General features: G+C 54.2%; 2 protein-coding genes across 2 annotated transcripts in view; both read right to left on the bottom strand.

The window, feature by feature from the left end:
* The window catches only part of LOC117888512 (adhesion G protein-coupled receptor E3-like), a 188,119-nt gene that overhangs the window by 97,832 nt on the left and 76,435 nt on the right, over window positions 1-13,852 (bottom strand). The window lies entirely within an intron of this gene.
* LOC117888583 (adhesion G protein-coupled receptor E3-like) overlaps window positions 3-13,852 on the bottom strand; it is a gene marked incomplete at its 3' end in the record, with an annotated part of 30,267 nt that continues 16,417 nt past the window's right edge. Inside the window, exons 5-18 of the mRNA XM_034792117.1 lie at window positions 13,536-13,748; window positions 11,024-11,056; window positions 7,693-7,796; window positions 6,118-6,222; window positions 5,219-5,396; window positions 4,557-4,676; window positions 3,807-4,009; window positions 2,975-3,145; window positions 2,612-2,806; window positions 1,838-2,073; window positions 1,441-1,507; window positions 591-682; window positions 155-323; window positions 3-38 (exon numbers count right to left, since the gene is read on the bottom strand). Of these exons, the coding sequence (XP_034648008.1) occupies window positions 3-38; window positions 155-323; window positions 591-682; window positions 1,441-1,507; window positions 1,838-2,073; window positions 2,612-2,806; window positions 2,975-3,145; window positions 3,807-4,009; window positions 4,557-4,676; window positions 5,219-5,396; window positions 6,118-6,222; window positions 7,693-7,796; window positions 11,024-11,056; window positions 13,536-13,748 (1,922 nt within the window). The remainder of the gene's footprint in view (window positions 39-154; window positions 324-590; window positions 683-1,440; window positions 1,508-1,837; window positions 2,074-2,611; window positions 2,807-2,974; window positions 3,146-3,806; window positions 4,010-4,556; window positions 4,677-5,218; window positions 5,397-6,117; window positions 6,223-7,692; window positions 7,797-11,023; window positions 11,057-13,535; window positions 13,749-13,852) is intronic.

The following is a 13,852-nucleotide window of genomic DNA, read 5'->3' as shown; positions in this document are numbered from 1 at the left end:
CGGAATCCCTTGATCCATCTCCTGTACTCCTCTCTCACCTGGAGAGTGAGGGACACGGTCACTGCACCATGTAACTAACTCGGAGAAGATCAGAGATGGCCACCGCGAGGCCAGTGAAGGTGCTGTGTGGGCGCTGACGGGGCGTGGGCATTACCTGGCGATTGAGGAGACAGTGCACCAGGAAGATGAAGGCTCCCTGCAGACTGTTGACGATGGTGAATAAATACGCCATGACCGTGGCTGCTGGGCCGATTTGGAGGAGACCAAGGCTCCATGTGCACCCCAGAATGAAGAGCTGGGCGATGGCTTTAAAGGTCAGTAACCTGGATAAAGGCAGATGGAGAGATCCCGTTACAATAACCCTACGGAGAGCAATTGGATCAGGAGGATCTGGGCAGAGTGGGGTGGAGCTACCGGCCCCTGTTTTCCTATGTGGGACAGGGTTCCTGTCAATGCGAACACTATGGGAATTCATTCCTATGCATCCTAGATATGTGTTCCCCTCCTGCAATCCCTCACTTCCTCCCGGTACCAAGGACGTTCGATACCAAGGAATCTGACCCTCCGGGACTGTTTTGTTGCCATCTCACCTGTGGTTTTTGAGGGTGGACACATCTGCATTGAGGGAGGAGAGTTTGTTTCTCAGGATCCACAGTGTCTGCGCAAAGAACGTTATATTTATCTGTGGGAACAGTGGGAAATATTTCCTGTAAAACATCCCATCCGGGGCCGGTGACTCCAGCTGAGGCAGAGACTGATCCCAGGGGACCGAGCCGAACACTGCAGAACCGGGGACTGCTCATTTCCTATGGGAATCATCCCCTCTCCTGTAATATCCCCTGGCAGCTCTCGGTCCCCCCCATGCGTGGAGCTGACAGCACAGCCAGGGCTGAGATGGATCAATGGATTCACAGAGGCTAGATGTTGCTCAGAATTAAATATGGAGCCTCTCCAGTGGAGTCAGGAGTTATTTTGGGTTTACACTGGTGTAACTGAGAGCATGATCTGGCTCAAAGATTCCAAATCCTGCCTCTAGAATACTTCCTGCCACTTTCAGGCTGTTACAAATCCCCCCCCACACAACTTCCCCAGGGGGTAGGGAGGAATACATAGGGACATTTGTTTCTGCCACTACAAAAATGACTCCATAGTATAGTCCCCTCCCTTCCTCATTCACTGGACAAGACCAAACTCTTCTGTCTTCACTTGGCAAAACTCCTACTGACGTCCATGGGAGCTGTGCCTGAGTAAAGGCTGTAGGCCCGGTGATACAGCAAAGGGACTAATCCTGGGATTGACCACAGCAGATGATCCAGGTGGGAGCTAACTGGGTCTTTCCTTGGGTTTTATGGGCCGCATTCTCCTCCCTGCTTCACTGAAATCAATGGGGTCGCAGAGGTGAGAGGAGAATGGGGCCCTGTGGTTCTGGGAGGTACCCACCAGGATTATGGCACAGACTGGACCCAGGAAGCTCCAATGAAAACCTCTGTCCTGGCTGAGCCAGCATCTACAAGCAGGAAGGAAGAAGAAGGTGACTTTAATGGGATTACAACCCCACAAACCCAGCCTGGGACATGGGAGTCAAGCTGGGATCTTTCTGGCTTGTTCTTCCGCATCATCAGTGGGGTGAGGAGTGCAGATGTCTGACAGGTGGGCAACTCAACTACAGCTCTCGGGGCAGCTTAGTGTCCCTGGGGATGGGAAGGGTCCCAGGGGGACATTCAGCTCCCAGGCAGGGTGAGCCGGGAAATCTAGGTTCAAGTCAGACCTGGGGTGAGCTGGACAAGCGCATGGAAGCCACATCCCAGCTCCCCTTCGGGATTGGCGCTGCACGTACTGTTTGGAAGTTCCGTAGCCTTTAGGATTCACTGCTGCAGAAATAGCCACCACCAGGGCTGGGAATCCGTAGCCGAACGGGTACATGAATCTCTTCTTGAACCGGCTGGCGCTGGTGTAATTCATGACCTTCAGGTTCCTGACGGTGAGGAAGAGGTGCAGCCCCTCCAGCAACATCCAGGAGAAGCAGGCCAGGAAGAGGTAGTGTAGGAGCCCAGCAATGACAGCACATGCCACCTGGGGGAGACAGAGAGCCCAGGGACATTGTGGTGGGGAAGGGAAATGCTGAGTATGGGGAAGACCTGCCTGGGGGGTCACACCGGGATTCTAGTTAGCAGAGCTCTCCAGTTATAGCGCTCCGTGACCCAGAGACGGCAGGTTCCTCGGTCTATGGAGGGTCCTGCGGGTGCACATTGCTCATGTGGGAAGGGAGCAGAGATTAGTGGTTACAGCAGGGGAGCAGGGCTCAGGGGATCCATGTTCTGTTCCCAGCCCTACCACAAAGTCTCTGGGTGACCATGGGCAAGTCACTTAGGAGGGAAATCTCAACATAGGGAGACTCTGACATAGGGATAGAACTGGCTGAACTCCACGGGTTGGGGACACTCAGACCCTGTGCCAGTGTGAAGGGGCCTAACAGGGGGTGGAAACATTCCCCCAGGAATTCCCCGTGTCCTGCACAGCCCAGAATCCAGGAAGCACAAAGGGGTTCAAATCCACACACCCCAGCCCTCCTGAGAATGGAGGAACAGAGCAGGGGAGAATCAGGCCGTACCCGACTGCCGGTGGGAGTCACCGGGATGAGGAAGAGCAGGTCGGCCAGGAAGAGGCAGAGGCAGAGCTGCAGGTGGAGGGAGGTGCTGATGTTGCGGATGGAGCGGCACAGGAGGAAGGTGAGGATGGCGAGGAAGAGGCACGGCAGGGAGAGGGTCAGTCCCACGTAGGTGATGATGGTCAGTGGGTCACTCTCCTGTAACACAGCAAAGGGAGAATAAACAGTGAGCCCAGCCCAGCCCCCTGGGTTCCAACTCAGCCTTTTCCCAAGCAAAGCCTCCAGTCGCTCCATGGAGAACTTTGCCCACGGCTGAGTGTGGAGCTCAGGGTCCTGCGTTGTGATCTGAGTCTCACGGTGAGATACCGTCACTGTGGTGGGAGCCATTAGGATGGCGAAGCTGGAGAGATGGTCACAGCTGCAGTTGGTGTGAGTGCTGTTTATGTGCACGGTGGTGCAGCCGTCCGGAGACCAGCTGCCGCTCTCGGCCACTACTTTCCAGTAGACGCAGAGAGCCTCTTCCTCCTCTTTTTTGACCTGGAAATACAACAGAATCATCCTCATCCTCATGGGACCACGGAACGTCATTTCTGTTATCACATGTCTATAGCAAACCCAAGGCCACCTACAGCTCCACGGCTCTCCCCACGCAGCCCCCAGTGCCCACTGGGGCCATCCCGGTGACAGCGGAGAGAGAACGGAGAACCCACTGCTCCAAAAGCACAGGCCCTGCTATTGGAGCAAAAGGGAAATAAATCCTTGCTAGCTGTTAGCACTATAAGGAATGTGGCACATGGCTGAGCAGTTCTGACTGCATCCAGCAGAGGGCAGTGCTGTGTGCACACATACACATATGCACCCTAACCACTTCATTACTGTATCAAAGTGTTTCATGCTGATTCCCTGAACCCCAATCTCTACAGAAAGCGGCTTTCCAGTTATTCCGGCTCAGGGGTGAGCTAGGCGGAGCTGTTACCCTTGAGCACTTTGCACAGCCATGTGTCGTGATGTGACCCCCGGGAACCTCCTCCAGGAAAACAGCCCCAACTCATCAGGAATAAGGAGGCCTCCTCTTCTCAGGACCATCGATAGCCAGAAAGGCAGCACGGTCCAAATGCCCGGCAGAAGATGGTGCCGTCTATAGGCCCCTCTGGAGCCCCAGATATGGAGCAAAGCGAGAGGCTCTTCCTTCACGCACCTGTCTGTGGCTCAGGGTGAAGTTTGCAGGTCTGGAGAGGTTAATGGGTCTCCCGTCTCCGATGGCCCCACTCACCACCCTGGAGTTGAGATGACTCTTCTCCAGCTTCCCACCAGCCGGTAGATTTCCCTCGCTGGGAAGTGTCGCATTGATGATGGAGTTCAGGGTGGAGTAGGAAATAAAAGCAGCAGCCCCCAAACCTGCTGGGAGAGGAGATGATCCCTCGTTAGGGAGCTGGGGACGCTATGGCAAAGATGAGCCGGCCGGGTGCCCAGGGGTCACAGTGAGTCTGTGGCAGATCTGGGAATGGAACCCAGGATCCTGGCCACAACTCTTAAGGTTTAACCACTGGACTGTGCTACCTCCTCCCTCGGAGCCCCCAGGAACGCGTCCGGCTGGAAACGTCGAGCTGCAGGATGCAGAGATGAAGAATCAGTTTTTCTCAGCGAGACCAGGAGAGGGGCTGGCCAGGGATGAGCTTCCCCTGGTGCTGGAGGATTCGGGGCCCTGAATATGGCAGCTGAGGGTACACGTTACCCTGGTCCCCACATCTCCATTTGGGGGTCTGGCTAGACCAGGTCGTCCCTGCCCTTTCCATTCTCTGGGCCCACTTCATACCAGAGACCCTCTCATGAGCCATCTCCCCTCTGCCCCCAACTCCTCACTGCTCGGGGCTCAAGCTGGGGGACAGGCAGGAACCTCTCTGTGCAGTGGTTTGGGCCCTGGGTGTCTCCATCCCCAGGATGGTACCTTGTGTGGCTGCCCCGGTGACTGTATCACAGTCCATGTCCATCATCTCCTCGTGAGCGGTCAGCGTGAAGTCTTTGCTCTGGTGGCTGCAGTTCCCTGTGATGAGCCGCGTCTGAATAGCTGCAGAGGGGGTGGGGGTGAGGAATGACAGAGCCCCTCGCTGTGAAACCACTTCCCTGGGAATCTGTCCATTCTGGGCCAGATCCACCCCCCTCCCACTCCACTTGGAGCCAGGGGGGCTTCAGGGCTCTTCCGCACTATGGGAGTGGGAAGTTTGGAACCTCCCTGAGTTCCATTAATCAGCCCCCCATATCCTCTCCCCCCATTCTGGCTGTGTCTCCCTGGGGATCCTGCATCCCCAGCAGGGAGAGTAGTGAGCGTGGGGGGAGGCGCCTGGCTCAGCGTGACAGCCCCTAGTGCTGGAATGCCAAATATTACATTTAAAGCCCTCTCGGCCATTGCTGTTGCTCCTGGGGACACTGGCGGGGCTGGGTTATATTTCCTGGGGCAGGGGCAGTGCCGGTCTGTGTCTGTACTGAACACAGGCTCACATCCACAATGGTATATAGGCTCTAACTTCCAGTGGATTTGGGGCACAGTGTGTAACCCCGTATCTCACGGCACCCAGCAGGTGGCGCCAAGAGCCAGACGTCCCCCCTCACCCATAGACTCTGTCGTCACGTTCTGTGTTGTCCACCCTGGAGACCGGAGCGCAGTGGCCAGTGCGGCCAGTTCCACGCTCTGCAGCAGGACCGTCACGGCTGATCCCACGTCCCTCTTGTCTCCGCCATCCCAGAGGGAGGTGCTGTTCAGGAGGGCATTGAAACGGAGAGTCACGTTCTGGGGACAGGAAAGGAAAAGCCCTGGGAGCGAGGAGTCTCGGGGTTCAGGTGCCATGTCCCATGTGTTCCCAGGGGGTGTCGGGCATCACAGCCTCTCCCAGTTCAGGGGGCTGCAGTGCTCTCAGAGTGGGAGCCCTTTACAAAGGGAATCCACTGAGGCTGACTTGGGGCTCCAATGGGACCTGAAGCCAAGTGGGACTAGAACCCTTTGTCCTTCCTTCTTCGCTCCTGTTCCCCCATCCCTCTATTACAGATGCCAGGGAACAACATTGTCACAAGCCCACAGCTTCCTAGGCTGTCTCTATGCTCCATCCAGCAGCTGCTCAGAAATGTCTGTCAGGGCAGGAATACAGCCCAGATCCTGCTGCCTGAAAAACTCAGGTCACTGACAGATGAGCTGAAGGAGAATCCCCATTAACTGTTAGCAGTATAGCACCTCTGTTCTGAACACTAGAGGGCACATGTGGGTGGACAAACCACAAACGTGCACTCGCACCACTAGAGGGTGTGTGCACACAGACACAGACAAACACCACTAGAGGGTGCACCCCCACTCCCCACAGCAGTGGAGGGCACAGATCTTGTCTGAAGAGTATCTACATGTCTCCCTCCCCCACAATCCAGTGAGACTCCTAACCCAGCACAGCACCACACAGGGCTCTGGGGCACACACAGGGGCACTAGTCTGCAGGGCACATTCCAGGGACGGAGCCTCTCACCTCCAGTGATAATGCCGCACTCCCGTCTCCGCAGGTGGACATCAAAATCTCTAAGGTCGAATTAAAGAAAGAGGAAAAACTGCTGCTTCTGCCGCTCCACTTTCCCTGCAGAGAGACCCAGGGCAGAGGGTGAGTTCTGCAGGCGCTGAAGGGCGACCGGCATTGGTGTTTGCCTAATGCCTGATCCTGACACCCCTCATTGAGTGAATAAAGCTTTTATATGAGACGTGTCCAGGACATGTACGATGGTGCTGTTGCCACAGCGCGAGGTTCATGTGGAGAAAGGGAACAGTTTCTAGTAACAGCTGGAATAGATCACGGCTTGGGACTAAGCCCCTTTTTGTTCATGTCGGTGCTGGAGGCATTGACAGAAAGCAGCTAGAGAGTGGCCCCTGGAACCTGCCTTTTGCAGATGACATAGTGCTCATGGGGGAGGGGAAAGAGGAAGTGAAGGAAGATGCAGAGAGACATGGAGGTGCATATTGGAAAGAAACGGCATGAAAATCAGCAGAAGAAATCAGAGTATATGGTCTGTAGATTCAATGCTCTCCTCAGGAAGACAATGCGCGTGTAAGTCTGGGACCAGCCACTAGCAAAGCTACAGAAGTTTTAGAAGGTTCAGTATCAATTTGTAAACACCTAGAAGATAATAAGGTGATAAGTGACTGTCAGCATGGACTTGTCAAGAACAAATTCTGTCAAATCAACCTGATAGCTTTGTTGGCAGGGTAACAAGCCTTGTGGATAAGTGGGAAGCAGTAGATGTGGTATATCTTGACCTTTGTAAGGCTTTTGACTTTGTCTCACGTAACCTCATAAGCAAACGAGGGAAATACAACCTGTATGGAGCCACTGTAAGGTAGGTGCATAACTAGTTGGAAAACCGTTCGCAGAGAGTAGTTAACAGTGGTGCACAGTCAAGCTGAAAAGGCATTATCAAGTGGGGTCCCACAGGGATCAGTTCTGGGTCCGGTTCTGTTCAATATCTTCATCAGTGATTTAGATAATGGCATACAGGGTACACTTACAAAGTTTGTGGAGGATACCAAACTTGGAGGGCTTGCAAGTGCTTTGGAGGATAGGAATACAATTGAAAGTTATCCTGACAAACTGGAAAATGGTCTGATGTAAATAGGATGAAATTAAAAAAAGATAAATACAAAGTTCTCCATTTAGAAAGGAACAATCAGTTGCACACATACAAAATGGGAAATGAATGTCTAGGAAGGAGTACGGCAGAAAAGGATCTGGGGGTCATAATGGACCACAAGCTCAATATGAGTCAACATTGTAATGCTGTTGCAAAAAAAGCAAACCTCATTCTGGGATGTATTAGCAGGAACATTGTAAGCAAGACACAAGAAGTAATTCTTCCACTCTACTGTGCCTAGTAGGATGAGAAGGATCGAATCCCAGCGAGAAAAGGAACAAACACAGTATTGCCCTGATCTTGGATGGGGTTTACAAGGGTCTCCGTAATACCAACAGCAAAGGTTTTTGTTTGGGAATTTCAATATTGGTGGTACAAAACACAAGGCCAAATTCCCGACAAATGAATGATGGGTTCGAACGTACCTGCAAAGAGAAATTCCTGCATGTCTCTTTGATTCTCTCAAACTCAGCGCTGGAGTTCATGCTGGGGACTTGGAGCGATGGGAAGAGAGGAGCAGACGTTAGAGCTTTCATATCAGATTTTCATCTCAACTCACTCCTGCCTGGGGGAAAATCCCCTTCTCTTCCCAGCCACGATGGCTGCTCTCTGTCCACGTGCCAGTCCTGCGCTGCCAATAGTTTAACATGCGGCTGCTACAAAACTCCCTCCCTTCCCCCCGTCTCACTCTGTCTCTCTCTCCCCTCCCTCATGCTCCTGTCTCCAAGGCTTCTAGACGTGTTTCCATCTACTCTGCAGAGAGACCTGCTGGGTACAGACGCCTCTGCCCGCTGGGGAGACGCATCTTTACTAGGGTTACCATATTTTGAGTGTCAAAAAGAGGACACTCCATGGGGCCCTGGCCCCGCCCGGCCCCGCCCACGCCCCAGCTCCACCCCTTCCCCAAAGTCCCCGCCCCAACTCCGCCCCCTCCCCTGCTTCCCGCGAACATTTGATTCGCGGGAAGACCCATGCCCCACCCTCCAGGGGCAGCAGGAACCTACCGGCTACTTCCTGCCTTAGTACCACTGCGCAGCCAACCAGGAGCTGCCCGAGGTATGTGCCACCTGGCTGGAGCCCACACCCTTCACCCCTTCCCACACCCCAACACCCTGCCCCAGCCCTGAGCCCCTTCCCAGAGCCCACACCCCCTCCCAAACTCCAACCCCCTACCTGAGCCCTGAGCTTCCTCCCGCACCCAAACTCCTTCCCAGAGTCTGCATCCCGCACCCCTCTGCACCGCAATCCCCTGCCCCAGAACTGAGCCTCCATCTGTAGCCTGCACTCCAGCCCCCTACCCCAGTCCTAAGTTCCCTCCCACACTGAAACTCCCTCCCAGAGCCTGCACCCCATACTCCCAACTGCACCCCAGTCCCCTTCCCCAGGATCAGCCTGGAGCCTGCACCCTCTCCCATACCTCAACTCCCTACCCCAGCCTGGTAAATGTGAGTGAAGATGGGAGAAATCGAGCAAGGGAGAGAGGCGGAGGGAGAGGGATGCAGTAGGTGGGGTGGGGCCTCAGAGAATGGGCGGGGAAAGGTGTTTGGGTTTGTGTGATTAGACAGTTGGCAACCCTAGGGTAGAGATGCCTGGCCCCTGGCAGCCCTGCTCACCCACGCCCCAACCTTACTCCAGCACAGATCAGTCTCACCCCGGCCTGGCCCTAGCACGGTCCCTGCTCCGCTCCCCAAGCCACACCTGGGCACACTGGTGGCTATGGCTCCGAGACAACAGGAAACACCCTGGTGGACAGACAGGCTGGGCTGGGAGAAGGTGAGAGCCTTGAGGCTGAGCCTTCCACTCCTAGGGTTCAGACACGGGAGGGATCCCGTCCATGTGACCATTTCACATAGAGCAGCACTGAGTTGGTGGTGATGCATGGGGATGGGCGCATCGTCAGTCATTCCCGCGGGTTGGGGGAAGTGGTTGAGCCGCTGCGGAAATGGCCGTGACTGATTCTCCCAGAAATCCCAGCCAGGAACAAGTGCTGGAAATCGACATTTGCCTGTTTATTAACCCAACATTTCAGCCGTCCAATCAGGAAGCAGGAAAGACCATGGGACCAAGGCAACCAATTTACAACATCACTGACAAATTTTCAGAGCAGTTTGCCAATAAAATCACAGACATTTAGCTATTCAAACAGCCGAATGGTCGGCTGGTTAATGAGAAGGCTTGGATCAGCATGCAGAGCTGTTCTGCTGACTCCCCCTGGCGTTCAGATCCGCAGTGGCCTATCAGTCACCATCCCTGCGGACAGATGGGTGGCGACCCTTCCTGAGGAAGTAGGGGCAGAATCACAGAAGAAAACTAAGCTCTCCCTGATATTTATTCATAATGCTTTTGCTTCTCACTGAAATCCTTGTGGCTAAAATCTCCTTCGCCCGGACGTCAGCAAACAAGTCAATCAGCGGGGAGAGTCAAGAGCACTCACGGATCCTTCCCTTGGGCCGTGTTCCAGCAGCTCTGTCTCAGACTCCCCTTCTCTCTCTTTCCCGTGACAGCGTTTTGCTATTTCCCGCTACGCCCCTTCCCCTTGGTCGTTATTTGCATAAAGGCAGCACCCAGCGCGCTGCACACACACTGCCATGAAGAGCTTCTAGTCTAAATAGACAAGAGGTGGGAGAGAAAACTGAGGCAGGGAATTGCCCAAGGACACCCAGCAGTAACAGAGCTGGGACTAGAACTCAAGTCGCCTCAGTTCCAATCTCACACCCAACCCACTAGACCTGTCTCTTTCAGCTTGTTTCCGCCAGAGAAGGCCAAGAATGTGTCTCCCCTGTCTCACCAGGCAGATTTTACCTTCTGCTCTCCCTCACTGAGAGGAGCTTTGTGTCTCCTGGCTCACGGCTGTGAGTGCATCAGAGCTGGATAAAATCCCTTGTTCCTTTGGCAGGAAGCTTTTTGATCCATTGTTAAACCTCTTCGAAGGCAACAGGCCTATGCCATTCCTGTGAGGGGGCTTGTATTTGCCAGCCGCTAGCAAAGGCTGCTGAGCCACCGAACAAGGAAAGAGCAAGTTTGTCCTGCTCTAGTGGCTGGTTCCCATAACTAGATAACAGCCTGCTACAATGACTTGTTACTGGAGTTACTCCCTTAGCTCCAGCAGTTGAGCTTTCAGCACACAGGTCCTGGGTTTGATTCCTACTAATGACCCAAGCTGGTTCTTTTGTGATGAAAGCTCCTTCCCCAGCCTTAGCAATGCTGAGGGTTAAGTTAATGGGGTTCCAGAAACTAATGGGCTTGTTGAGCCCAAGCTGTATTAAAGGTTGATCCAACACAGAGTCCTCGGCTCCGTCTCAGCCCAGTTTGCTTTGCAAAGACCTGACCTGCCCCCACCTCAAAGCTCTGCTACGAAAGAGCATCTTGGGCTCTGATTGCAGCTGCAGGTTTGGGGGGGATGTTGCAGCTTCTAATGACGTCCCCAATGCCCTACGCTGGTGCCTCAGTGGAATTAAGCACCATGGCAAGAGACATGGCGATCTTCAGTCCCAGGGCTCAGTTTCCAATGTGTAAGACAGGCTGGGAGTCAGAACAGACACTGCCCGGGTGTGGCGCAGAGAAAGAGCGAGACCTCAGGGCAACCTGGTTAGTTTCATCATCCATGAATGCGGGTTAGTGTCAGAGATCCTGGGTAAGCTCAGTGGCCAGGAATTAAAAGCATCGCCAACGCCAAGCAATCAATAAAAGCCCCAAACCGTGAGCCAGGCTGCCCAAAAAGCCCTGGCATGTTGATGCAGTTCCCGTGGGGCTCACAGATTGTGGTGTTTCGCTGGCACTCGTCAATGTCTGCAAGGAGAGAGAAAGCGCTAGGTCAGGCTGATCTAGGAGCTGTACCTTGGGCACTGGGGTGACGCTGCTGGGGGATAATCCAGGCATCCGAACTGCACCGTGCTCTGGGGAACGGGGCTGGTTAGAGCCAGGAGTTCAGTTACTGGGTCAGCGACCGGGAGCGAGTTGGCTATTGTCTGGAATGAGCCGCACCAGCTGGGAAGGGAAAAGCAGCCCTGCCAGGACACGCGCCGGCTGCTTGCTAAAGCTACCAAGCAGATCTGGCGATGCCCAGTGCCGCAATACCAGTGCAGACGGCAATGCCTGAATGAGCCGTCCGCCCCTGGAAGGGACAAATGGGGAGCTGCTTTGGAGGAAGGGGATAGAAAATAACATGAGGGCTAGTCTAATGCCTGGATATCAGTCAATGGGGTGACCTCCTCTGCAACCCATGAGCTGCCCTGGGCACCCCCTTGCACATAGGACAGTACAGAACCAGAGGGGTTCAGATACAGGCAATGAGAATGATCAGGGGCCTGGAAAAACCCTCTACGGAGAGAGATTGAAAGACTGGGACTGTCACCTTAGAGTGAATGTAAGAGGGGACGTGTTAAGAGTCTATAAATGACTGACGGGGATAGAGAAGGGAGATGGGGAGCTTCTGTTCTCCCAACCTCATAACACGAGAGCAAGGGCCAGTCAGGGAAGTTAGAAGAGGAGAAATTCGAAACCGAGCCAAGGAAAGGCTGTTTCGTGCAATGTGCAATTAGCCTGTGGAACTCCCCACCACAGGAGTTACTGAGGCCAAGAAGTTAGCAAGATTCAAGGAGCAACTGGACATTCCTACGGATGATGAGAACAGCCGGAGTTAAAGGGCACAAACATTTGGGAAGAGAGAGAAAACCTCCTGCCGTGGGGCTTCAGCCCAGCTGAGTATTAGAGACCAGGAAGTGAGGGCAGATTATCCCCCAGCTGCCACTGCAGGGCTCTTCCACCGTCCTCTGCAGCATCTGGCTCTGGCCCATTGGAGCCGGGATACCAGGCTAGATGGGCCCCAGCTCTGATCCCGTTTGTGCTGTGCAAATGCCAGCGTGACTTGTGTCTCAGCCTGGCCAGCACCATGGTTTTGCCTCTTCAGAGGCTGAGCTGCTCCCAGGGCAGAATGATCCCTGTAAGAATCATAGAATCATAGAATATCAGGGTTGGAAGGGACCTCAGGAGGTATCTAGTCCAACCCCCTGCTCAAAGCAGGACCAATCCCCAACTAAATCATCCCAGCCAGGGCTTTGTCAAGCCTGACCTTAAAAACCTCTAAGGAAGGAGATTCAACCATCTCCCTAGGTAACCCATTCCAGTGCTTCACCACCCTCCTAGTGAAACAGTTTTTCCTAATATCTAACCTAGACCTCCCACACTGCAACTTGAGACCATTACTCATTGTTCTGTCATCTGGTACCACTGAGAACAGTCTAGATACAACCTCTTTGGAACCCTCTTTCAGGTAATTAAAAGCAGCTATCAAATCCCCCCTCATTCTTCTCTACTGCAGACTAAACAATCCCAGTTCCCTCAGCCTCTCCTCCTAAGTCATGTGCTCCAGCCCCCTAATCATTTTTGTTGCCCTCCGCTGGACTCTTTCCAATTTTCCCACATCCTTCTTGTAGTGTGGGGCCCAAAACTGGACACAGTACTCCAGATGAGGACTAAGCAAGGCCGAACAGAGGGGAATGATCACATCCCTCGATCTGCTGGCAATGTGCCTACTTACACAGTCCAAAATGCTGTTAGTCTTCTTGGCAACCAGGGCAAACTGTTGACTCATATCCAGCTTCTCAACCACTTTAACCCCTAGGTCCTTTCCTGCAGAACTACTTCCTAGCCACTCGGTCCCTAGTCTGTAGCAGTGCATGGGATTCTTTCATGGACTCTGCACTTGTCCTTGTTGAACTTCATCAGGTTTCTTTTGGCCCAATCCCATAATTTGTGTAGGTCCCTCTGTATCCTATCCCTACCCCTATCCCTACCATCCAGCGTATCTACCAGAGTCCATGCAGGATGGGAACGGAGCTTCCTGGACCGAGGCTGAGTTGCCCAACAGTGCAGCTATTCCCTGCTGCCCGGGACCCATGGGGAGGATCGGCGGGGTATCTGGGGCACACTGTGCTGTGGCTATTCTCTCCTCACCAGCCTCATAGGGGGCAGAGCGCACTCCGCTATTTCCATGAGGCCCCTTCCCATGCTCAGGAGAACAGTAGCAGCCCAGATGCTGTGTGCTGGGGCAAGTGAGAGTCCCCTCCCCTCTCTTCAGCTGATCACTGGAGCACAAGGCATTTGCTCCGAGGGTCTGTTTATTCCCCATCCAAGTGCCGGACATAGGGATGAGCCCGGCCCCATGCTCTGCGGGAGCAGGCAAGGGTCATGTCTCATCACAGCTTTGCCGACGGCCTCTGGCCACTGCCAAAGCGAGCAGCAGCCCGGCTGCATCGCCATTTAGAACGAGCATTTGTGTGTGCGAGGGGGGGTCTCAGCAGGTGGGGGCCAGGGGAGAGCTCACCCTGGCAGGTGTTCTCACTCGCGTGTGTGAAGTTGACTTTCCCAGAGCTGGACTCGTAGTCATCGATGCAGGTGCAGTAGTAACTCCCAGGCACATTGGTGCAGTTTGCGTGGGGTCCGCAGTCTGCCGGGCTCGGGCCCTGACACTCGTCAATATCTGCAACACAAGAGGGGATGTTCTGTACGGTCCAGCCAGAGAGACATTCCTGTATCAAATTCCCCAGCCCCCGCACTGAGCTGGGTGATGGGAACAAGGAGACC

Source organism: Trachemys scripta, chromosome 16 (assembly GCF_013100865.1).
Source record: "Trachemys scripta elegans isolate TJP31775 chromosome 16, CAS_Tse_1.0, whole genome shotgun sequence".
Classification (NCBI taxonomy): domain Eukaryota; kingdom Metazoa; phylum Chordata; order Testudines; family Emydidae; genus Trachemys; species Trachemys scripta.
This window is presented reverse-complemented; position numbering and strand designations above follow the sequence as displayed.